The sequence below is a fragment of the Ceratotherium simum genome, chromosome 4 (assembly GCF_057802395.1).
Source record: "Ceratotherium simum simum isolate JZ-2026a chromosome 4, ASM5780239v1, whole genome shotgun sequence".
In the NCBI taxonomy this organism is placed as follows: domain Eukaryota; kingdom Metazoa; phylum Chordata; class Mammalia; order Perissodactyla; family Rhinocerotidae; genus Ceratotherium; species Ceratotherium simum.
Window position 1 is genome coordinate 89,883,874 of NC_141903.1, and position 26,727 is coordinate 89,910,600.

General features: G+C 37.7%; 1 protein-coding gene across 2 annotated transcripts in view; it reads left to right on the top strand.

Moving 5' to 3' along the window:
* The window catches only part of CERT1 (ceramide transporter 1), a 114,222-nt gene that overhangs the window by 2,184 nt on the left and 85,311 nt on the right, over positions 1 to 26,727 (top strand). For both annotated transcript variants that reach the window (XM_087430159.1, XM_087430160.1), the window contains exon 2: positions 3,933 to 4,067. In XM_087430159.1, coding sequence (XP_087286285.1) covers positions 3,933 to 4,067 — 135 coding nt within the window. The remainder of the gene's footprint in view (positions 1 to 3,932; positions 4,068 to 26,727) is intronic.

Below are 26,727 nucleotides of genomic sequence, written 5' to 3' on the forward strand. Positions count from 1 at the left end.
TGGAAGACTGTCTCCTTGATATTTAAATGCACAAAAATGTAGTATTGGGCCACTTCTATGGTAGGTAAGTAACTTCAATGTTGCTGCATATGTAGAAGCAACAGGAATATAGGTTTTGGTATTATTCTTGTTAATCGCTATGAAGGAAATTTCCCTGAAATTTAACAATTTATGGTTATATATAATGTTTCCTGGAAGCTTTTTAATCGAGTATTTTATATTGAATACGTGTTTTCAAATTTAAAGTGCATATATATTTTGAGGAGGGAGTAAACTTCTATTAGAAATATACCAGTGTAGGGGCTGGCCCCGTGGCTTGGCGGTTAAGTGCGCGTGCTCCGCTACTGGCAGCCCGGGTTCGGATCCCGGGCGCACACCGACGCACCGCTTCTCCGGCCATGCTGAGGCTGCGTCCCACATACAGCAACTAGAAGGATGTGCAACTATGACGTACACCTATCTACTGGGGCTTTGGGGGAAAAAAGGAAGAGGATTGGCAATAGATGTTAGCTCAGGGCCAGTCTTCCTCAGCAAAAAGAGGAGGATTGGCATGGATGTTAGCTCAGGGCTGACCTTCCTCACAAAAAAAAAAAAAAGAAGAAGAAATATACCAGTCCAGGTACCAGCTGGGTGGCGTGGTGGTTAAGTTCACGCATTCTGCTTTGGCTGCGGCCCAGGGGTTCGCCGGTTCAGATCCTGGGTGTGGACCTACGCACTGCTCATCAAGCCATCCTGAGGCGGCGTCCCACATAGAGCCACTAGAAGGATGTACAACTATGACATACAACTATCTACTGGGGCTTTGGGGGGAAAAAAGGAGGAAGATTGGCAACATATGTTAGCTCAGGGCTAATCTTCCTCAAAAAAACAAATAAATAAATAAAATTTTTTAAAAAAGAAATACACCAGTCTAAGGTTTTTTCCATATGGTAATCCAAAATACATGGAATTACTTCTGAAACATATTTTCTATAGAATTGCTTCTTAAGCACATAGGTTTCAAAAATACTGGATAGACAATAATTCTAGGTGGTTATAACAAATATCAAGATGGATCCTGGATAGGAGAAGATTCACGCCTTGCTAGGACTTGAGAGCAACTAAACCTGGATAAAATAAATCTCATCCAGCTTCTTCGGAATCCCTCCATCCTTCAAGGTTTACCTTATCTTCTATTTCCCCATACGCTTAACTGTTGGCTGAAATTTTGGCCATCGTTAGAGTGCATCTCAAATACTGTTCTTTCTGTGAAGCCTTTTGTTATTTCGCCAACCATTTCAGATCTTCTTCCCTTGAATTCCCATAGCATTTTATTTGTAACTTGCTTCTGACTCTTACTCTAAATGTATTTTTTTTCTCTTGAATTTATGCTTGCTGGAGTATTGGGAGCAGGAGTCTTTGATTCTCCTGCAGTATCTAATGTATTGTCTGTATTTGTTAAATGGGGAAGAGTGAGGGAACATCATGAGGGTAGAGAAAGGCAAAAATCTGCCTTCTAGGTGTGGTAATAGGAGCTGACATTTACTGATAAGAGGGTCCTGAGGCTTAAGTAATTTACTGAGTCCTCTGTAAGAAAATAATATAAAATTATGGACACACAATTGCTGGGGCTCCTTCTGTCACTTTGGAAGGGGTCTCTTCTAGTGAGCTGTGCTGAAGATTAAGTAAGCTTCATTAGCTATGCATAACTCTGCCTCCAACTGAGAAAATACTATGTGCCTGCCAGTGTTCTAAGTCTATTCTTGTTTAATCTTAACTCTGAGAGGTAGAGTTTGACAAGGAAAGAGAGGATAGGGGGCTGGCCTGGTGGCATAGCGGTTAAGTTCGTGCACTCCACTTTGGCGGCCCAGGGTTCACAGCTTCGGATCCCAGACGCGGACCTATGCATTGCTTATCAAGCCGTGCTGTGGCAGGCGTCCCACATATAAAGTAGAGGAAGATGGGCATGATGTTAGCCCAGGGCCAATCTTCCTCAGCAAAAAGAAGAGGATTGGCAACAGATGTGCACTCAGGGCTAATCTTCCTCACCACAAAAAAAAAAAAAAGGATAAGTAACTTGACCATAGTCATACAGTTAGTAGCTCTCTGAGGGGCAGTAATTGGAAGGGAGGTAGGATTAAGGTCTTCCAGTCTAAGCAATTTATATTGTAGGCAATGGGGAGTTGTCTGTGTAAGTTTTGGAGCTGGAGGCTCAATGAGATTAGTATGTAAGATAAGTAAGCAAATATACTTAGTAAATAAGACTATGTAAGTCATGTAATAAAAAGCAGAAGATAGCAGAGGTAAGGTTGTTAAACCTTCTCAGGAATCCAGGAACCTGATAATTTGACTGGATTAATTGAAAATAGGGAAGAGGAGCCAAATTTGAGTTTAATATGAAGGAAAGATGAATAGGAGTTCGTGATGGGCTGTGAAGATTCATAAGGAGCTGTCAGCTGTTGAGTATCTCCTATGAATATAGTAGGCGTATTCATGATTTTATTCAGCCATTGAAATAACAAAGAAACTGAAGTTCAGAAAAGTTAAATAACTTGTCAAAACTGCTCACACAACTGGTCAAGTAGCTGAGTCTCTCTGACCTTGTGTCTACTACTCTGTCCATGCAGTACACGAACGCTGAGCCAGGGTGAGTGCAGAAGTAGCAGTATAGCCCAGGAAATAGCAACATAGGGAGGAAGTGCACCTTAAGGGAGGAAGTGAATTCAGTTTTGTATGTAGCCATCATTATTTCAGGTTGGTGTCTAAATGGTGGTAAGTCATAGGGAGTTAGATATAAGGAATTGGTGATTAGACAGCCCTTAGGAAAGAATGAGTTAAATTGCCAGCGTGGATGAGCTCTCAGGGAGGGGTTGTAATGATGGGGCTTAGAAGATTTAAGAGCTGAACCATCTCAAACATGCTGAATTAGGGACTAGGAAAGTAAAGATTTCTCAATGGCTAAAAAGCCTGAGCCAATGCGAGATATTTCTAACAATGCATTTTGAGTTAGTTTTTGGCAGATAGTTTTTGGCGTTAGCAGATAGTTTTTGGAATTGTCTATACATACTTAAAACCTCACAGAGCGTAAAAATATGCAAAATCAAGAATTCCCATAGAGGTTACCTTTCTGCCTTTGCAAGTTTATTGATTGTGATCTTCAGCGTGCAGCAAGACTTGAGCATAGCAACGTAGAAACTGTTTGTAGGTACTGGAAACAGCTAATCCAAGTATGTTTTTGAAAACCAGTTTTATATTTGTATTATTGTATTACTCATGGGTTCAAAACATAGATCTTTAGAGAAACTTGGAGAATGAATTAACTATTTTAAATATGTACTAAGTTCTGTGGTGGAAAAAATAAAGTTGATGTGGACTTACTAAAGATTAATGATGTAGTATTTTTACTTTGATGTAATTATGAACATTATAAATTTTCGTATAGGAATAACAACGGAAGTAGAGTTTTGGCCATGATTGGCTTCATACTTCTGTTGATTTAGAAGGCTTCATGCAGTGCTTGGTGTGGGAGAATGAGAGGCTATATAACCACTTTTCTATTGAATATGTTAATTATGGCAGGGACCAAAACAATTTAAATGTCATGAAGGTGGTGAGGAGGAAGAATGAAAGCACACAAAGAACGAAGCAAAGGTTTTAACTGAAATCTGCCTCAGTTTTATTCCTCAAATGTTAGAAGAAAATCTTATATTTTATTTATCTATTTATTTATTTTATTTATAATTTTGTAAGGATTACTGAAAACCATTATATAAGCCAGAAAATCTCAGCTTTTCATTTTTTATAATCATTTTTACTGTTTATAATCAAGTTAGAACTTTTCGCATTTTGGTTTTAAAATTAGATTGATTGCTATTTCAGAAAGTTTGGATTTCTAAAATACTGAACTTTTTATTTTTTGTTTTTCTCTGCCCTCCTTCCCCTCTTACCCCCAGTGGACAAACTACATTCGTGGGTGGCAGGATCGTTGGGTAGTTTTGAAAAATAATACTCTGAGTTACTACAAATCTGAAGATGAGGCAGAATATGGCTGCAGAGGAGTGATCTGTATTCACAAGGCTGTCATCACGGTAAGTTCCTGTTCTCCTTCATTCAACAAATATTTATTGAGCATCAGCTATATACCAGGAACTGTTTTAGGTGCTTGGGATCCATCTATGAACAAAATGGATAAAGATCCTTGTCCTTGTGGAGCAAAGAGTGTAGTACGTTTTTTCATAAAGTTATTTTAAAGTGTTTATTACTACATACTATTATTTTATATAGACATGTGGTATTTATGTAGTTGGTATAGCAAGCCCTTAAACAGGGGCTTCAGAAAAAAAGATGTTAGAAGGCTTCATATCTAATGAGTTTGGGACAGCTACTTGTAGGTTATTGGAAAAGTTAAAGCAGGAAAGTTTAAAAACATACATATTTTAACTTTAAAATTTTTAACTTAAAATGTATAAATCTATATTCGTTTGCCAACTTTTTGGTGTAGAGCTGATGCCATATCTGAATGCAGAATTGAGAGAAGTTGTTCTTGTGTAAACTATATCCATAATGCATGGTTTGTGATTTCCAGTTTTGATTTCTCTGAAGTGGAATAAAAGCTTAAAGATACTTTTGAAAAACCCTAAATATAGGGTTTTTTCTGGCTTTTAGTGATTTTCTCTAATATTTTACAAATGTCTCACCTTTATCTTACTCAATATCTTTCGAAGAATGACTCACCTTCTATTGAGTCATTCTACTTAGTTTGCATTCAACTTAGTTTACATAGAAACAGCTGTCTTCTTGCACTTGTATTCCATAGACTTACACAGTGTTTTAAGTTATGTAAGGACTACAGCAAGTAAACTGGCATAAACAGGTTTGAGAACAAACCAACGGACTTATTAAACGTATAACTTAACTAGTGTCTGAATATGGTAAGAATAGCATACTAGTCGAGAGCGGTCAGCATGCCATGGCGTATTTAATAGAAGGCAAAAAAAGGTGTTCGCTAAGGCAGGTCAGTTAAGGGAGCCACTGTAGTTAAAATCTAAAAATGGGTGTATTAAAACAATCATAGATTTTACTGATACATTCAAAGAGAATTCACTTCATGATAGAATTTATATTGCTTATAAAAGTAAAAGGTATACTTTGGATCTGTGTTGATATCTAAATCTGACTTACATATGTTTGTGTTACACATTTAAGGAAAATCCTACAGTATTTTTCCTTCATTTTTCATACATTCTCCCCCTCTTGTATATTCAAAGTTTGAAAACAAAAACTTAGTTGAATATTGAGTTGGAAAAACTTACAGAGGAATTGTTTGGAAGTGTTAAGAATGAAACACTAGTCTCCATTCTTAGGGACAATTTTAAGGAAATGTTTTGAACATAAAGGCTCACTATTTATTTTAGTCTGGTATGTGGTACGTTATAGAGTATTTTGAGATTGTATCTCGTTTAGTATTTTAGGGTTTTATTTCTCTTGAGATTGACGATTATTCATGCTAGAGGACGGAATAGTGGCTAGAAATGTACTTGATAATCTTGAAGTATCTTTCCTTGGTTCTTCCCTCCTTCCTTCTTTTGCATATTGTGGGTTGCTTATTAGTTACAATGCTTGACTCTTTGAAAATAATATGTTGATGTGAAAATGGGGGAGAATGAAATTTTCTCTTTATTGTTTACCAAGTAGTAGTATTCCGAGAGTATATGCTAGTTTCTGTAGAGTTAATATAGTTATCCTGTCTTGAATTATGGACTGTGGTATTAGTGCATGGCTTATTTGGGGAAAAGAAAAGATTTTAATAAACATTTACTTTGCATCTGCTCTGGAAAAAACAATGTGTTCTCTGTAGATTTTTTTTTGTTATATCTTTATTTGCATGCAGAACTTTCATTGTGGTACATAGTCAAAGAAATGGGTAGGAAAGTGAAACCATTTGAGTACTTTGAGAGAAGAGATGAGGAAGAGATCCAGCAGAAGTATTCACTGGGCTAAGTGGTGGTGGAGAAGGTAGAAAGATGAATGAGGCAGCAGAATCTGAGTGGTAGTTAATCTTAAATGCAGTGAAATGGGTGGTAGGGAGAAGCACAGGCATTTGTATTCCTGAACTCCCTCGACTGTGTTCCTCGCTCTGTGGGTTCACAGTTACATATTTCAAGGAAATTACAAAATATAACTGAATTTGGTGAACTTCTCAGAATGAAGTTTACAAATACAATATATACTTGAGTTAAATTTTAAAAATGTAATACTAATCTTCTCTGTTAAGTAGGTTTCCTTTGCTTTTCTTAAATATAGGCTATTTATCACTTCATCTCTAAAGACAAAGAATAAATATCAGTGTTGAATTTGCTCACGACACCCTTGTGAAATTGATAGTGTTCATATATGAGGAAATGTGGACTTGAGGAGTTGTGACTTGACTGTAACCATTCATTAACATACGTTATTTGTTGGTAAACTAAGTGTCTTGAGCCCACGTTTTCTGTTAGAACCTAATTCATTGTTAAATTCACTCTTATTTTAGTTTAACAACTAAGTCATTCTTAATTTATTTAAATCATTTCCTTTAGCTACGGGATAATAAATTGGGTGGAAAACTTTCAAGGAACCAAGTATTTCCTGGGAGAATTTATTTGTTACCTGGGAATAATTCTTAATATTAAGGGATTGGGAGTGAGTGAGTGAGAAAAAAACAGTACTCTTTCACTTTGTGAAAAAGGAGCTACCTGTATGTAGAATAAATAGAATTTAAAAGAAATTGTAGAAAGAAAAAAAGTTGTAGAAAGAAAGTTGGATTTCTCATTTATTATAGTTGAATAGTTATTTGCTTAAGACCCAGTCTCTGCTAGAAAACTTGCCATATAGTAGATGTTCAATATATGTTAGTTGTATTTCTTCAGTCAAAAGCAATGTTTATGGAGTATTTAAACTGTTCTTTATTTTTTAAATTCTGTTTTTAAGTAAAACGCCCATGGTAAAAAATATAATCCATGGCGTGAAAAGGTTTAAAAAGCAAATACTTCTCTTTGCTCTTAGTCCTCCACTCAAGAAATAACTGAAGTTAAATTTCTGGTCTGTCCTTCCCAAAAATTTGTATGCCAATATCAGCATTTATTTGTTTATGTTCTTCATTTTCATTTACACAAATAGTGTCATACTTAACCTGTTGTTCTGTACCGTGTTTTCTTTTAATGTCATGGACTTTAACTACTAAATTCTGTTGAATCGTATGTACCATATCTTTTTTATTTGCCCCTTTCCTGTTCTTGGACTTTCAGATCATGTCTAATTTTGTTTTACTTACATACATTCTTGAAACAAATGTATGTATTTTAAATTTGTTTATAGTAGTTACTGTCAAATGCCCTTTCAAAAGAGTACCACTTTTCACTCCTACCAGCAGTGTGTGAGTGTCTCTATTTCCCCGTATCCTCAAGTATTGAGGAAGTTGGGTTTTGGCAACTTTAAAATATTTGTCAGACTGCTAGATAAAAATGGTGTCTTATTATTTTAAATTGTATTTTTATTCATGAGGTTGAGTAACTTCATATGTTTATAGCCCATTTATATTTCTTTTTCCTATTCCGATCACTTGTTCATCTCTTTTTCTCACTTTTCTTTCCTTATTGATTTGTAGAAGCTCTTTATATCATGATAATTGGCCATATGTCATATTTGTTGCAAATATTTTCCCCCAGGTTGTCATTTGTCTGTTTCTTCCTTCCTTGTTTTATAGTCTTTTTTAAGCCTTATAGAAATTTAAAATGTCTGTATACTCTTATTGACTTTTTTCTTTATGGCTTCTGCATTTAGTTATGTCTAGATAGGTATTTCCCCCTCAAAGGTTATAACTCTACATGAATGTAGCTGTATTTTCATCTACAATTTACATTTGGATTTTGATTCCTGTGGGAGTTATTTTAGTGTAAAGAGTGATGTGGGAATGTAGCTTTTTATTTTTTTCCAAATGACTAACCATGTATTCTCATACCATTGATTGAATAATTCACCTTTTCTCCGCTGGTTTGAAAGGTCACCTTTATTATATAATACATTCCCCTGTATGTTTGAGGTTGTTTCTCGACTCTCTTCTGTTCAGTTGCTTTGTCTATTCCTTCTTTTTGTATCACGTTTAAAATTATATTGCTAATAATTCATCAACCAATTCCTTGAACTGCTAATGATCCTTTTGTGAAGATAAAAGAAGTGGTTTGTTTGCAGTTGTTGAGATTAGAAAATGTTTGGGGAATCAGGAGGGTAGAGATTTTTGGTATGATGGAAATCGTAATGTGTTTAGAATTGGCTTGCCTAAGTTCTGTAGTCCCAAGTCTTGTCTTAGATATCTGACTTTGTGTACCGAATATGTTATAGAACTTCTTTAATTACCAAATGAATGGAATTCCTTTTATTCTTATCATAGGATGGTTATAGGGAAATTTATTCACTAATTTCATGTTTTAATATTTTCAGAAGGAAAAGTTAAAGGTAGTGAAAATGTTTATTGCTAGATTAAAAAAATATTAAAGCCAGACAGCTCTTGGAAGAGAGGAAGTTGAAAGATCCTGGCAAAATTAAAGAAGCCAGTAGAGATATAAAAGCAAGGGAAGGAGGTGTTCAAAATTGAAGAGGACTGTAAAAATAAACAAAAAATTTAAAAGTGCCAAATAAAGAGTAGTCAGATCTAAAGAGTTTTTGAATGTGGGGTTGTAAAGTGAAAAATGATACAGAATGATGTTCAGCAAATTGGATATCACCAAAGATGACTGGTGCTGTAAATAATCATACAAGGAACTCCAGATTAGTGAGAAATCCAAGAAGGTGGTCTTTTATCAAGTGTGCAATTTTGCTATATTGACCTGTGTTAGTAAGAACTGAAGGAGAGAGAGGGAGGTATATGCAACAAGTAAAAGCACTAGATAAGATACTAGTTGATAATAATTCTCATTTGAGGAGCATTTGCCAGTGAATTTCTAAAGAAATTAGAATCTTATACTACTAAGTAGTAGTGTAAGTAGTAGTAGTAGTTTCTCAAGTAAGCCTTGAGAAACTAATAATATCTGGTCAGCAGTTCATTTGGAAATATTGTCTCCCATCTTTAGATAACTTGAATGTAACTCGAATAACATAACTTGAATAATTAGAATTTAGTAGAAAATATTTAAAATATTTAAGAGGTTTTAGAAGAGGAAAAATATAAAAAAAGGATACCTGTTGAAATGTAGGACCCAGAATGTTGAAATAACTTACCCAAAATTATATAATTACAAAGTGTATTAGTTTGCTAGGGTGGCCATAACAAAGTACCACAAACTGGGTGGCTTAGCCACCGGAAATTTATTGTCTCACAGTTCTGGAGTCTAGAAGTCTGCATCAAGATGTTGTCAGTGTCGGCTCCTTCTGTTGCTTTTGGTGGTTTGCTGGCAGTCTCTTGCATTCCTTGGCTTATCAATGCATCACCGTCCCAATCTCTGCATTCATGTTCACTTAGCCTTTTCCCTGTGTGTGTATCTATGTCCAAATTTCCCCTTTTTTATAAGGACAATAGTTGTATTGGATTAGGGGCCTATTCTACTCCAGTGTGACCTCATCCTAACTCCAAGTACCCTATTTCCAAATAAAGTCACATTCTGAGGTACTTGGGGTTAGGACTTCAACATATAAATTTGGGGACACACAATTCAACAATTGTGTGTCCTTAACAATCAGAGTTAAGACTAGAACCCAAGTCTCCTGATTCCCGTCTGGTGTTATTTTATCACATGTCACTGAGATAGGAAAAATGTATATATGATGCATTTTATTTTATGTAAGACTTGCAGGAACACAGCTGTTAAATATTTATAAAGCAACTCTTAAAAATTTGTGATTTACTATTAATGCCTTCTGTTAAATTTCTGCAATAAGTATGATCTGTATTTTGGCATTCAAGTTTGCTTAAAGCAAGGAATACACATAATTTTTAGATTTCCTGCTTGAAATAGTTAGCAAAGGGCTTGTTTCCTTAGTTTTTCTGAATGTCTTTTAAGCTTCACATACACCAGTTTTTTGTTTAGTATTTTCTATTTAGCATTTTGTCTTAATTGCCAAAGTGCTTAAAATATCATTCATGGGCTCTGAAGTTGAACCTGGGTTTAGATCTTGGCTCTGCTTCTTATGGCCAAGGGTACTTTTGTACAGATTACTAAATTTCTCTGAGCTTCACCTTCCTTAACTGGTTAAAGATAGGGAGATAAGGTCTTAGTATGGGATGATTATGTGTATTAGATGAAAAAACATAAAAGCACTTGTACAGTTCTTGGCACATGTAGGCACTCAAATTTCTTTGTTTATTTTGAAGTGTTTGTATTGGAAATAAAGCCTGCAGTTTAAAAAAAAAAAAAGAAAGCATAGGAGAAGTGGGCAAAGACTTTTATTAAACGGGGACAAAGATGCAAGTGACTTCTTAGAGCCAGGATATGTGACATGTCATATTTGAACAGATTCTCATGCATTTCCTATAAGCAGTTTCCTTCCACCAAGTGGTTGTATTTCACAACTTATATATATATAATATATAGTATTTATATATAATATATATATATAAAGTTAACTCTCTATATGCTTTCTGCATGTTCCTGACAGACTGTTTTTTTCCTTGTTCCACTACTTGTTTTTTTTAAAAAAGACATGTTGTGCCTTTTTAAAAATCAGATTTATCCCTAATTGTTCCTTTTTATTACCAAGTACTTGTCCATGGTATAGATGTACCACAGTTTGTTTATCCACTCACCAGTTGATGGATGTATATTTGTTTCCAGTTTTGGGCTACCTTAAGTAAGGCTGCTATAAACATTTGCGTACAGGTCTTTGTGTAAACATATATTTTTATTTCTCTTGGATAGATACCTAGGAATGGGATTGCTGGGTCGTATGATAAGTGTATGTTTAACTTTATAAGAAACTGCCAGGCTGTTTTCCGAAGTGACAGTACCATTTTATATTCCTACCAACAATGTATGAAAATTCAGCATTTTTGTCAGCACTTGTTTTCTGTTTTGTTTTGTTTTTTTTCTTTATCTTAACCATTCCAGTAGGCGTGTAGTGATATCTCTTTGTGGTTTCAGTTTGCATTTTCCACACATTTTTTCATCTGCTTGTTATTTGTATCTCTTTGGTGATATGTCTGTTCAAATCTTGTGCTTTTGTTTGTCTTAATCTTGAGTTATGAAAGTTTCTTTATATATTTCGGATACCATAACTTTTATCAGACATGTGTTTTTTTAATCAGACGTGTATTTGGCAAATATTTTCCTCCCAACCTAAGTGCTTTTTGTCATTATTATCAGAAAATCAGTTACATTTAAAACATATGTGAATGTGTATTTTGCTGACTTTTTGCTCTGATTTCTTAGGAGTCTTTGAAGCCTATTTATTTCCCAGTATTGTCTGTAAAGATACCAGCACTATTATTTTTCCTAGATTGTTTGTACAGAGGCAACATTTCTTACAGTTTTTTAATTTTTATTTTTTAGCTTGGGTCTGCAGTGGCACACTGTCATTTAATAAAAGTGACGAAACTTTAGATTTAAAATTACCTGCTGACAACTCAGCATGTAGTGAATTCACCAGGGAAGCTGCTATTACTGTTGAGCTTCTTCCTTGGAGTGAGGGCTGTGTAGGTTTGACTTCTGTTGTGTCTTCATTGAAGGAAGAAGACTATGGCTGATAAAGAGTGAGATTTTCTCTTGGTCCCCAAGTTAGAGAATATGTATTATCCAACAATTATTTATTTTAAAAATATACTTTCCTACTAATGAGGATTTATCACTTAAAAAAGAAAAAGATCACTTATAAATTGTTTATAAGGAACCAAGAAGCCATGACCAGTTGAAACTCATCCAGAAATTAAGATGGTCTCTAAAGTGATAATGTCTTGAGTGCAGGAGACAGGGTTGGATAGTGACTCCTGAAAACTTACGTATAAACCCAATTTCATAAAGTGAAGTTTTCTCCTATTGTGAAAGACTTCAGGTGGTTTCATTTGGCTTTGAAAAAATTAGAAAGTTCATGCAGATAAAGATGCATCTACTTTATCTCCTTGCCCATAGAAAGAGTAGTGAAGGGGTTAAAAATTTTTTTTAACCCAAAAAAAGAGAACAGGCAAGGAGACAATAGAAGACAGCTTTTTAGAAGCTGGAAAACAGATGGGCAAGAGCTAAATGAGTTAGTAGATCTGAGAAACCCAAATCCTAAGCTATCAGTTGGGAAAGCTGAGAACTAGGTTTATGTCACAATCATAAATATGTTAGCAGTACCAGAGACTTCTTGAAATGAGAATTTGGGTGTGAAAGTTGTTAAAAATAAGGAGGATGAGTTAATATCGGTTTGAGAAGCAATCAAATCCCCTTTTTCTCCCCCAACTCTGGGTGTTTGGGTGATTGACTTACCCCTAACCTAACAAAAAATAGGTTTATCCTATAGAGGGGATGAAATAGTGGTTTTATCTCTCTGGGCTGGAGAGTGGGGGAATAGGCGCTAGAAACAATGGAAAGCAAGGAATCATACTGACTAGAGGGGATTAAGGGAAGTATGCTGACTGGATACTGAGATCTCACTCCACTCCATCCCACCTTTATTCCCCACTTGGCTCCCAAAACACTGGCTGACACACTTTCATCTTTAGAGCAGGGGGTTGCTGGGGTCTTCTCTGGAGAATCTGACCAGCCCAAGAGGAAAGACCTAAAGATAAAGTGTCCCCAATGAAGTAGCCCAACTAGATTATCCAGCAGTGAAGCACATCTGTGATAAACTACACAGCCTTAACAGCTTCCAGTCAGCTTTGTAGATTCCTCACTTTTAAAAATGAGCGGATAAGCAAGGACTACGTGGCACCTGAGGAAAGTTTCCAACATGAAAGAGATCAAGAGAATAAATGCAATACTAGGCAACAAATTATTCAAATATTCCACAAAAATAAAGAAAAAAATTTGTTAGTATTCTCACGTGGTCAAGAGTATTTGGAATCATGAAACCAAAAAGTGTTACTGAACCAGGTTCATTTTGCCCACCACACAGTATGTCAGTCAGCAAAACAGCAAGTTTGCAGCAGAGAAAGGGTTTATTCACAAGACAGCCAAGCGAGGAGATGGGAGAACAAATCTCAGCTCCGCCTCCCCGAATATGGGCATTAAGGATGTTTATGGAATAGAGAGGCAGAGTGGTCTGAAGTGTGGGAATAGATGATTGGAGGTAAGGAGAAGTGAGGTAATTGATGATCTGCTCAAGTGTAGTCAAGCTTCATGGCTCTTCATAGGGTGCACATTCACAAAATGATGGCATTAGCGTGATCTGAGGGTGGACTTTTCAGCCCCCTGATGTCATAGGGTCACCTGTCAGTCATCTGCACAGGCCCAGTTGATGAGCCAGTGAACTGGACAAGGAGTCCACTCTCAGTTCCTGAAAAAAACTTAAGCACCCTTTACCATGGTAACCTCAGCATCAGAGATGTTATCTCTAGGGTGGGTTTTGGTAATGCATTATCTAACTACTTTTCCAAACACACCAGTGAGTATAGTTAAAGCAGGTTAGCCCCTGGTTTCAAAAGTATACTATAAAAAAGAGCTCAAGAGGAAATTATAATTATGGTCGCAGTGATGAAAAAAATCAGAAGGGTTGGAAGATAGAATTATAGACGTTTCCCAGAAAGTAGAGAAAAGGAAAAAAGATAGTGAAAAGGAGAAAAGATGAAATTAAAGGAATGATCCAAGAGTTTTAAAATTTGAACAAGAGCTTCAGGAGAGAACAGAGAAAAAGGAATCGACAGTGAAAGAATACTAGAAAAGTTCATAGAAATAAAGGACATGAGCTTTCACATTGAAAGGGCCGAGGAGTGCCCAGCGTAATAGATGAAAAAAGACCCACGTTAAAGACACATTGTTGTGGTGAATCAGACCACTGGGAAGAAGGAAGATCCTGGATGCTTCCAGAGGGAAAAAAACAGATCACAACAAAGGATAAGGATTTAAAATGACTGTGGACTTCTCAAGAACAACACTGGAAGCTAAAATGCAATGGGCCATGTCTTCATTCTTCTGAAGAATGATTTTCAACACTGAATCTATATCCAGCCAAACCACTAAGCAAGTGTAAGGGCAGATAAAAGCATTTTAAAATGTGAAAGTCTCAAAAAATTTACTTCTTGTGTTTTTTTAAAAATGTCTTGTTTTAGAGATACATAGGTTATCTACAGATGAAATGATAGGTTTTGAATTTGTTTCAAAATAATCCATTTGGGAGGGTGTGAATTGGTGGGGGGGACTAGGTAAAACAAGAATGACCATGAGTTAATAATTGTCAAAGCTGAATAGTGGTATGTGGGGTTTATTTCTCCTATCCTCTATTCGTGCATATGTTTGAAAATTCCCATAATAAAAAGTAAAAAACACACATACATTTGACACACCTTTCTTCTGGAAAACGTGCCACATCAAAACAAGGAAGTATTAAATAAGAAAGAGGAAGCAGTGGCAGAGGACGTTCTCCAAATGGGATCTCCAGGTCAGTAGCATCATTATCAGCTGTGAACTTGTTAGAAATGCAAATTCTCAGGCCCTACCCCAGACTTAATGAATCAGAAACTCTGGGTATGAGGTCCAGCATTCTGTCTTAACAAACCCTTTAAGTGATTCTGATCCATGCTGAAGTTTGAGAACCACTCTCCTAAAGCAAGAAAAATAGCTGTGCTCAAGTAAAGCATAGACATGTGGTGGTTTATTCGATCTCATTTTTTTAACTGCTTGCTCTCTGGACTTAGATAGTTGATCTGACATTTAAATGAATCGAGTTGTTATGCATAAAGGCAGAGAAATTGCTAATAGTTGTACTATTTAGTGCTAGCAATCTGAATGGACAATGCATGTAAAAGTTTCAGATTTTGGGAAACTGTTAAGTATAGTGATTGTCTCAGAAATGGAATAGTTGGAGGAAGTCAAGATGGCAGCGTAGGCAGATTCTGAACTCACCTCCTCCCCCGGACACAGCCAATTTACAACTACTCGTGGAAAAACTACCCCTGAGACAGAACTGAAAACTGGATAAGAGGAACTCCTGCAACAATGGACAATCCTAATTGAGGTGGAAGAGGCAGAAACTCCCTTCTGGAGAGGAAAAACCCCGCCTTCACAAGCTGCCAGGTTCACAGCTGCCTGGGAGCAGCACACAGGTACGAAGCCCTCCCTGGAGGAGTGGGGCCCTGAGCCTAGGAGCACCCCCGCTGTGGGCATTTTGTGGACCAAGCACAATCGAGACGAGTGGCATAATCTCTGACTTTGCCTGCTACTAAAACATTGGGGAGCACCCCCAGAAAAGCTGGTTCACAAAGAAATTAAAACTGGCTCTTAAACGGCCTGTGCGCAAACTCACCCGTTTCAGAAAGCAACCTAAAATCACCAGAAAGAAAGGTGCACAGTGCTGTGGTGAAAAGAGACTCACCTAATAGGCTCTGAGTGCATCTTGGTGAGGGGTGAGACCTCTTCAGGGACTGGGACATTGGCGGCGGCCATTGTTGTGGCCTGGTGTGGGCATGCTGACACAGACGCCATTGGAGTTCTCCCTGGGGCCTGCTAGCCCAGAGTCTGCCCCACCCGCTAGAGCACGGATTTAATCTAGCTCAGCCAGGGCAGGCAGCCCACCCTAGAGACTGGCCCCACCCAACAACAAGCCCTCAGGCAACTTGTGGGCCTGCTTAGATTGGTGACTGGATTCTCTGCTGCCTGGCAACTGAGCCGACTTCAGCGGGGTTCAGCGGGGCAGGACGGCAGGACGTGCACAAGGAGCGGGTGGAGAGTGTGGGGCAGCAGTGGAGTGTGTGGGGCTCCCGCCCTGGAGAGACTGGGTCTGCTTCGGGAGGTTGGGGCACGCACATGGGGCAGGACTGTGTTGACTGTGTGTGTGGACCTGTGGGCAGCAGGGCTTGTCAGCTGCAGAAGACTTGTGCTTCTCAAAGACCCACATAGGGGGTTTGCCCCACCTTCCAAAGCCTGAAACAATTGGGTGCTCCCGTGCCTGAGGCCAGCCCCACCCAGCTGCAATCCTCAGAGAGCTGACAAGAGACCTAAAGGCTGGAGGCTTATAGCAATTGTAAATCCCTGAGCCTAACAACCTGCCACGCTGGGGGCCTACTCACTTAAAAGAAATACTGCAACACAAATGTGGTATTAGAACTTGCAGCCAACTGTGCTGGGGCTCCCCACACCTGATAAAGAGACTGAAGGGCCCACAACAACTACAAGCAGCTGAGCATTACAACAGCTGGCCAGAAGCATAACTCGGCCTCCCCGGGCACCTACAGTGAGAGCAAACAGGCCACAACAGAAGTAGCCCACATAGGGGTCACACCTGTAACATTGAGAACTGAGGGAAGCACACTGCAGGCACCCTAAGGCATCACTTACATAAGGTCACCTATCCAAGAGCAGGAGACTTGGATACGTAGACACAAGCACAGGGAAAGAGGCAAAATGAGGAGGCAAAGGAATACATTCCAAGTAAGGGAACAGGACAAAACCCCAGAAAAGGAACTAAGTGAAACAGAAATCAGCAACCTACCTGACAGAGAGTTCAAACACAGAGTGTTAGGGATGCTCACTGATGTGGGGAGAAGAATAGATGAACTCAGTGAGAATGTCAACAAAGAAATGGAAGATATAAAAAGAACCAATCAGAAATGAAGAATACAATACTGGAAATGAGAAATTCGCTAGAGGGACTCAAAAGCAGAGTAGAGGATACAGAAGAACGGATCTGTGAGCTGGATGAAAGACTAGAGGAAATTACCCAAGCTGAACAGGTAAAAGAGAAAAGAATTAAAAAGAGTGAGGACAGTCTAAGGGACCTCTGGGACAACATGAAGCGCACTAACATCCGTGTTATAGGTGTCCCAGAAGGAGAAGAGCGAGACAAAGGGGCAGAGACTCTATTTCAAGAAATAATAGATGAAAACTTCCCTAACCTAAGGAAGGAAACAGACATCCAGGTACAGGAAGCACAGAGAGCCCCAAACAAGATAAACCCAAAGAGGCCCACACCAAGACACATCATAATCAAAATGCCCAGAATTAAAGATAAAGAGAGAATCCTAAAAGCCGCAAGAGAAAGTCAAGTTACATACAAAGGAAACCACATAAGGCTGTCAGCTGACTTCTCAGCAGAAACCTTACAGGCAGGAGGGAGTGGCACGATATATTTAAAGTTCTAAAAGGAAAAAACTTACAGCCAAGAATACTCTACCCAGCAAGGTTATCATTCAAAATGGAAAGAGAGATCAAAAATTTCCCAGACAAGCAAAAATTAAAGGAGTTTGTCACCAAGAAACCAGTGCTACAAGAAATGTTAAAGGGACTGATTTAAGGGGAAAAGAGAAGACCACAAATAGGAAAAATTATCTATTTCCAAGATAAGAGGGTAATGGATACAAATGCACAAAAAAGAGGTTAGATATGATATCAAAAACATAAAAGGAGGAAAGGAGGCAGGAGGGGAGTTAAAGAGTAGAGCTTTCAGACAGAGGTCAGACTAAAGAGACCATCAATTCTGTATAGAAGAAGAAAGGAACAGAGAAGGACTAATAAAACACTGAGAAAAAAAGTTAAAAAATGGCAGTAAGTACATACTTATCAATAGCTACTTTAAACGTCAATAGACTAAATGCTCCAATAAAAAGGCATAGGGTGGCTGATTGGGTAAAAAAACAAGACCCATATATATGCTGCATACAAGAGACACACTTCAGACCTAAAGACACTCACAAACTGAAAGTGAAGGGATGGAAAAAGATACTCCACGCAAATGGCAATGAAAAGAAAGCTGGGGTAGCAGTACTCATGTCAGACAAAATAGACTTTAAAACAAAAACTGTAAAAAGAGACAAGGGCATTACATAATGATCAAGGGAACAATCCAACAAGAGGATATGACACTTGTAAATATCTGCGCACCCAATGTAGGTGCACCTAAATATTTAAAGCATTTATTAACAGACATAAAAAGAGAAATAGGCAGTAACACAATAATAGTAGGGGACTTTAACACTCCACTTACACCAACGGATAGATCATCCAAACAGAAGATTAATAAGGAAACATTGGCCTTAAATGACACACTAGAAGAGATGGACCTAGTAGATATATACAGAGCATTCCATCCAAAAACCGAAGAATACACGTTCTTTTCAAATGCACATGGAACATTCTCCAGGATTGATCACATATTAGGCGACAAAACAAGTCTCCATAAATTTAAGAAGATTGAAATAATTCCAAGCATCTTTTCTGACCACAACAGTATGAAAGTAGAAATCAACTATAGGAATAAAATCAGAAAAGCCACAAATACGTGGAGATTAAAGAAAATGCTACTGAACAACGACTGGGTCAATGAAGAAATCAAAGAAGAAATCAAAAAATACCTGGAGACAAATGAAAATGAAAATACGACATGCCAGAATTTATGGGATATAGCAAAAGTGGTTCTAAGAGAGAAGTTTATAGCAATACAGGCCTATCTCAACAAACAAGAAAAATCTCAAATAAACAATCTAACAATGCACCTAAAGGAACTGGAAAAAGAAGAACAAACAAAGCCCAAAATCAGTAGAAGAAGGGAAACAATAAAACTCAGAGCAGAAATAAATGAAATAGAAACCAAAAAAACAATAGAAAAAATTAATAAAACCAAGAGCTTGTTCTTTGAAAAGATCAACAAAATTGACAAACGTTTAGCTAGACTCACCAAGAAAAAAAGAGAGAAGGCACAAATAAGTAAAATCAGAAATGAAAGAGGAGAAATTACAACAGACACCTCAGAAATACAAAAGATTATAAGAGAATACTATGAAAAACTATATGCCAACCAATTGGACAATCTGGAAGAAATGGATAAGTTCTTAGAATCATACAACCTTCCAAAACTGGATCAAGAAGTAGAGAATTTGAATAGACCGATCACCAGTAAGGAGATCGAAACAGTAATCAAAAACCTCCCCAAAGATAAAAGTCCAGGACCAGACAGCTTCCCTGGTGAATTCTACCAAACATTCAAAGAAGACTTAATGCCTATCCTTCTCAAACTCTTCCAAAAAATTGAGGAGGAGGGGAAGCTCCCTAACTCATTCTACGAAGCCGACGTTACCCTGATACCAAAACCAGGCAAGGACGACACAAAAAAAGAAAATTACAGGCCAATATCACTGATGAACATCGATGCAAAAATCCTCCACAAAATACTAGCAAATCGCATACAACAATACGTTAAAAAGATCATACACCATGATCAAGTGGGATTTATTCCAGGTATGCAGGGATGGTTCAACATTCGCAAATCCATCAGTGTAATACACCACATTAATAAAATAAAGAATCAAAATCACATGATCATCTCAATAGACGCAGAGAAAGCATTTGACAAGATACAGCATCCATTTATGATAAAAACTCTGAATAAAATGGGGATAGAAGGAAAGTACCTAAACATCATAAAGGGCATATATGAGAAACCCACAGCTAATATCATCCTCAATGGTGAAAAACTGAAAGCTATTCCTCTAAGAACAGGAACCAGACAAGGGTGCCCACTGTCACCACTCCTATTTAACATAGTACTGAAAGTCCTAGCCAGAGCATTCAGGCAAGAGAAAGAAATAAAAGGGATCCAAATTGGAAAGGAAGAAGTGAAACTGTCACTGTTTGCTGATGACATGATTTTATATATAGAAAACCCTAAAGAATCCACCAGAAAACTTTTAGAAGTAATAAACGAATACGGTAAAGTTTCAGGATACAAAATCAACATACAAAAATCAGTTGCATTTCTATAGACTAACAATGAAGTAGCAGAAAGAGAAATTAAGAATACCATCCCGGTGCCGACCCCGTGGCTTCGCGGTTAAGTGCATGCGTGCGCTCCGCTGCTGGCGGCCCGGGTTTGGATACCGGGCGTGCACCGAGGCACCGCTTCTCAGGCCATGCTGAGGCCGTGTCCCACATACAGCAACTAGAAGGACGTGCAACTATGACGTACAACTATCTCCTGGGGCTTTGTGGGGGGGGAAGGAGCAGGATTGGCAATAGATGTTAGCTCAGAGCTGGTCTTCCTCAGCAAAAAGAGAAGGATTAGCATGGATGTTAGCTCAGGGCTGATCTTCCTCACACACACACAAAAAAAGAATACCATCCCATTAACAAGTGCAACAAAAAGAATAAAATACCTAGGAATAAACTTAACCAAAGAGGTGGAAGAGCTGTACACGGAAAACTATAAAACATTGCTGAAAGAAATTGAAGAAGACACAAAGAAATAGAAAGCTATTCCATGCTCTTGGATTGGAAGAATTAACATAGTTATTATGTCCATACTTCCTAAAGCAATCTATAGATTCAGTGCAATCCCTATCAAAGTTCCAACAACATTTTTCACAGAAATAGAACAAAGAATCCTAAAATTTATATGGAACAACAAAAGACCCCGAATAGCTAAAGGAATCCTGAGAAAAAAGAACAAAGCTGGAGGTATCACACTCCCTGATTTCAAAATATACTACAAAGCTATAGTAACCAAAACAGCATGGTACTGGCACAAAAACAGACACACAGATCAATGGAATAGAATCGAAAGCCCAGAAATAAACCCACACATCTATGGACAGCTAATCTTTGACAAAGGAGCCAAGAACATACAATGGAGAAAAGAAAGTCTCTTCAACAAATGGTGTTGGGAAAATTGGATAGCCACATGCAAACAAATGAAAGTAGACCCTTACCTTACACCATACACAAAAATTAACTCCAAATGGATTAAAGACTTGAATGTAAGACCTGAAACTATGAAACTTCTAGAAGAAAACACAGGAAGTACGCTCTTCGACATCGGTCTTAGCAACATATTTTCAAGCACCATGTCTGACTGGGCAAGAGAAACAATAGAAAAAATAAACAAATGGGACTACATCAAACTAAAAAGCTTCTGCACAGCAAAGGAAACCATCAACAAAACGAAAAGACAACCTAACAATTGGGAGAAGATATTTGCAAACCATACATCTGATAAGGGGTTAATCTCTAAAATATATAAAGAACTCATGCATCTCAACAACAAAACAACTAACAACCCAATTAAAAAATGAGCAACAGACCTGAACAGACATTTCTCCAAAGAAGATATACAGATGGCCAACAGACACATGGAAAGATGTTCAAAATCATTAACTATCAGGGAAATACAAATCAAAACTACAATGAGATATCACCTCACGCCGTCAGAATGGCTATAATTAACAAGACAGGAAACAACATATGTTGGAGAGGATGTGGAGAGAAGGGAACTCTCATACACTGCTGGTGGGAGTGCAAACTGGTGCAGCCACTATGGAAAACAGTATGGAGATTGCTCAAAAAATCAAGGATAGAACTACCATATGATCCAGCTATTCCACTGCTGGGTATTTATCCAAAGAACTTGAAAACACCAGTGCGTGAAGATACATGCACCCCTGTGTTCATTGCAGTGTTATTCACAATAGCCAAGACTTGGAAGCAACCTAAGTGCCTATCAAGGGACGAATGGATAAAGAAGATGTGGTATATACACACAATGGAATACTACTCAGCCATAAGAAACGATGAAATCCAGCCATTTGTGACAACATGGATGGACATTGAGGGTGTTATACAAAGCGAAATAAGTCAGAGGGAGAAGGTCAAATACTGTATGATTTCCTTCGTTAAGTAGTAGATAATAACAACAATAAACAACCACATAGAGACAGAGATTGGACTGGTCATTACCAGAGGGAAAGGGGGGAGGGAGGAGGGCAAAAGGGATAATTCGGCACATGTGTGTGCTGATGGGTTGTAATTAGTATTTGGGTGGTGAAATGATGTAATCTATGCAGAAATAGAGGTATAATGATGTACACCTGAAATTTATACAATGTTATAAACCAGTGTTACTGTAATAAACAAAAAATTTTTTTAAAAAAGGAGAAACAGATGAGGTTAATTTATTATATTTTATCTAACTTAATATATCTAAATATTATCATCCTAATATATAGTTATAAAAAATTGTTACTGAGATATTTTACATTCTTTGTTTTGTACCAAGTCTTCAAAATTCAGTGTGTATTTTGCACTTACAGCACATCTCAGTTCAAAATTGCCACACATGGCTGATGACAACTGTATTGGACAGTAGAGGTCTAGATGTTAAAGTATATTGAAAGTTAAGAAATTGGGGGCTGCCTGGTACATCAAGTCAATATGTTAAATGAAAAAAGTTGCAATGAATGAATACTTATAATTTGCTTTCCTATATATTTTCCTGAAGATTTGCAAATTATATTTACAAACGAAAAAGGAAAACAAAGTCTTGGGGAAGATATTATGCACTTGGGGGCCGCTAAGTTATTTATTCAGACTGATCTTGTCTGGGAATCTGTTTTCAGGTTCTGTTCTCTTAAACTAACACATTCTTATTAAGTAGCTTTTGTTATTTTAGCATCTTTTATTGTAGCGTGATCTGGGAAGATTTCTCTGGCAAAGTACTACTGTGTTTTAATGAGTTTTGATGCCACCAAATTTAAGATCCACCATTATTTTATATGCCACATTGCCAATTCTAGTTTATACCAATTGTAAGAGACATCATTATTTCAGAGATGTAAAAATGTGTTAGGGGGGTCGTTTTTATAATGCTTGAAATAGGGTATTTGAATAGAAATCTCAAGAAGGAAAAGGAATGAGGGAAGAGGTGACCAGGTAAGAAGGAGCAGCAGTTGTAAAGGCCCACCAGGGCTAGTTGAAGGAACTGTCAGGAAGCCTGTATGGCTGGAATGGAGTAGACAAGGGGGAAAGTAGTAGCAAAAGAAGGCAGAGATGTGGTAGGGCCTGATGGTGTAGAGCCATGTGCACAGGTCATTATAAGGACTTGAACTTTTATGCTGAGTGAGGTAGGAAGTTATTGGAGGCTTGAGCAGAGGAGTGATTTGATCCTTGTAACAGGATCACTTTTGGCTGCTGTGTTAAGAATAGATTGTAGGAGGCAGGGATGGAAGCAGGAGAACAGAATCAGGCAGCCTTAGGATGCTATTGCAGATAATCCAGAGGAGAGATGATGGTGGCTTGGACCAGAGTAGTAGTGGTGGCAATTATGAGAAGTGATTGGATTCCAGATTTATTTTGAAGGTAGAGCTGACAAGATTTGCAGGTTTGCTGATAGATTCCTTTTGGAGTGTGAGAAAAATGAGGAGTCAGACGATTTCAGGTCTAAGCAACTGGTAGTTACCGTTTATAGAAATGTAGAAGCCTACCGGAGGAGAATTTTCAGGAGCAGATCAGATGCAGTTTTGGATATGTTGAGATGCCTTTTTGGCATTGAAGAGAAGATACAGAGCAGGCAGTGAAGTAGAAGTCTGGATGTCAGGGAAGAGGGCCTGGTTGGAGTTATAAATTGTATGTGTTTCTCTGAGCACGAATGTGCATGTATCACATGGCATATGTGTGTGTAAGTTTATCTTTTGATCCTTGTGTCATTGACTGTTTCTTCAGAATTTCTTTTTTTGTTTTTCTGTGTGTTTAGTCTTTGATTTTAATGTTAGAGGTTTTCTCAAGTGTTTGATGACATTGGCTCCCCTTAACAATGGGATTTAAGGAGAGATTAAGTCAGGAAAGAAAGAAAGAATAGAGTTGAGTACTGGTGTATTTTTTTGTATCATTTTTAACTTTTTTTTTTATTGTTAAATTTTTGTTGTACATTATTGTTTATCAGTCACCATATAAGCGCATCCCTCCACCCCTTGTGCCCACCCCCAACCCCGTTAGCCCCTGGTAACCACCAAACAGTTCTATCTGTCGTGTGTTGATTTATCTTCCACATATCATTTTTAACTTTTTATTTTGAAGTAATTTCATACAAGTTACAAGAGGAATGTAGATAACTCCTGTGAACACCTAGATTCACCAATATTTTAATGTTACAACATTTCTTTTATCTTACTGTCCCTGTACACACATATACACACACACACCACCATTTTTTTTCTGGGTTGTTTGAAAGTAGACTGCATACATCATTCCTCCTTTCCCCTTAATATTCAGTGTGTAATTTCCAAGAGCAAAGATATTCTCTTACTAGGTAATCGTAGGATAGCTATCAAATTCAGGAATTTATTTATAATACCTTTTTCTACTCCACAGTGTATATTCCAGTTTCATCACTTATTTCAACAGTATCTTTTTATTTATTTATTTTATTATTTTATTTTTTAAAGATTTTTATTTATTTTTTTTCCCCCCAAAGCCCCAGTAGATTGTTGTATGTCATAGCTGCACATCCTTCTAGTTGCTGTATGTGGGACGCGGCCTCAGCACGGCCGGAGAAGCGGTGCGTCAGTGCGCGCCCGGGATCCGAACCCCGGGCCGCCAGCAGCGGAACGTGTGCACTTAACCGCTAAGCCATGGGGCCGGCCCTCAACAGTATCTTTTATAGTGTATTTTTCCCCTTCATTATAAAATCCAGTTCAGAGCATATACTGCATTTACTTGTCATGTCTCTAGTTTCTTTTAACCTGGAGCAGGTCCTTAGCCTTTCTTTGTCTGGCATAACTTTGATATTTTTGAAAAATACAGGCCCATTATTTTATAGAGTGTTCATTTGGAGTTTGCCTGATTTTTCTTCTTGATTAGATTCAAGTTATGCATCCTTGGCAAAATACTACCAAAAATGATGTGCTGTGCTGCACAGGTTATCACATTAGAGGCATAGATGTCTGTCTGCCCCTCATATGTGTTGTTAATTTCAGTCATCCAGTGAAGGGATTGTCCAGTTTTTCTACTTGTAGTGACTGTTTTTCTTCTTGAAACTAGAATGTAAGCTCTGTGAGAAGACGTTTTAAGATCATGTAAAAATCCTCTTCTTCATCAAACTTTTTCCTCTTTTTTTTTTTTTTTGTGAGGAAGATCAGCCCTGAGCTAACATCCGTGCTAATCCTTCTCTTTTTGCTGAGGAAGACCGGCTCTGAGCTAACATCTATTGCCAATCCTCCTCGTTTTTTTTTCCCCCCAAAGCCCCAGTAGATAGCTGTATGTCATAGTTGCACATCCTTCTAGTTGCTGTATGTGGGACGTGGCCTCAGCATGGCCGGAGAAGCGGTGCGTCGGTGCGCGCCTGGGATCCGAACCCAGGCCGCCAGCAGCGGAGCGCGCACTTAACCGCTAAGCCACCGGGCCGGCCCAAACTTTTTCCTTTTTGATTTAGCAACCATTTATGATGTGCGCCTTACTTAGTCTTTTCTGTAATGGTTGCAAAGTGGTGATTCTCCAACTCTACAAACTCCTTCCACATTTGTCAGTCAGCATTCTGCTGTTAAAAAAAATAAATAACCAGCCCTCTCTTTTGTCCTATTTGTTAGCAGAGTGGCCTCATATATTCCTGATTTACTCAATAGGTTATGATCCATTGCTGTACTTATGTATTTTGATGATCAAATTGTCCTAGATCTGGCTAATAGAAGTCCCTTCAAATTGGCTTATTGGTCCTTTTGACATGCCCCATGACCCCTCCCCTCTAAAGCACTTCCTTACTTTTAGGCTCAAGATTTTCCAGGTTCATAATGTACTTTACCTGCCCCAGTCCTGGAATCAGCCGCGTCTCTGAGGAGCCTTGGTTGCTTTGGGTATGGAATAGTATCAGATTAGGATGGAAATCTTATTACTCAGTATAGACTTTGCCTTAATCTTTCTGTTTTAATTATTGTACCCTTTTCTTCAGCTTTGCTTGGTAGCCCTTAGTTTAGGGATTCCTTTAGTTCAACATAAGCCAAATAGAAAACCTCTAGTCTTCTGCTAGAGGGATAATTTGGCTGTTTTTAGAGATGGTATCTAAGGCATTCTAATTGTTTCTTACTTTTAGTCAGTCCTTCTGTTTGTAGCGTCAGAGGAATCTGGATCTTCAAATTACTGATTCTCATTCTTTTATTCTTTTTGTGGTTCTTTGGCAGAAATAAACTTGCTACTTAGCCTGTTCTCCCCCTGCTGCACACTTAGGTTTCCCTAGTCACCTGTGACATATCAATTTTCTCTTCTGCTTTCCATCTTCTAAAATTTGATTGAAATCTCTTTTTTGCTGTTCTACCTATTTTCTTTGTCCTAGTTTAATGCCTTTTCTTATCATTTAAATGGGGTTTGGTGAGTGAGTAGAGGTGAATATATTCAATCTACCATATTTAATTTAAGCACAAGTTCCACATATTTTTAAAACAAATTTTTTGCCTTTTAACAAAAGTATTATGTGATTTATAGAAGATATATAGGTAAGCAAATGAAGACAATTAGCTCTAATCATACAGTTTAGAGGTATTTACTGTTAATCTTTCATGTAATTTTTTTCATATGCACTAGCTTGTTCCTTAAGATATCCATATAATATTCCATGGAATAGGTATCTTATTTGGCTTTTTTTTTTTTTTTTTTTGGTGGATAATCTTATTAGACCTTAGTGACCTTCTATGAACTTCTCTGCGATGTATATTATTATGATCAGGACATGGGGGTCAGCAATAAGGCAATCAGAAAAACTCAGAAATTCTTAGAAATAACTCAAGAGATTTTAAAGAATATGTCAGGGGAGATTTTGGTAGTCTCCCAGTTCAGGTTGAGTAGCATGTCGTTTCATGGAAGCACAACTGAGAGAGTAGAAAACTAATTGCACTAT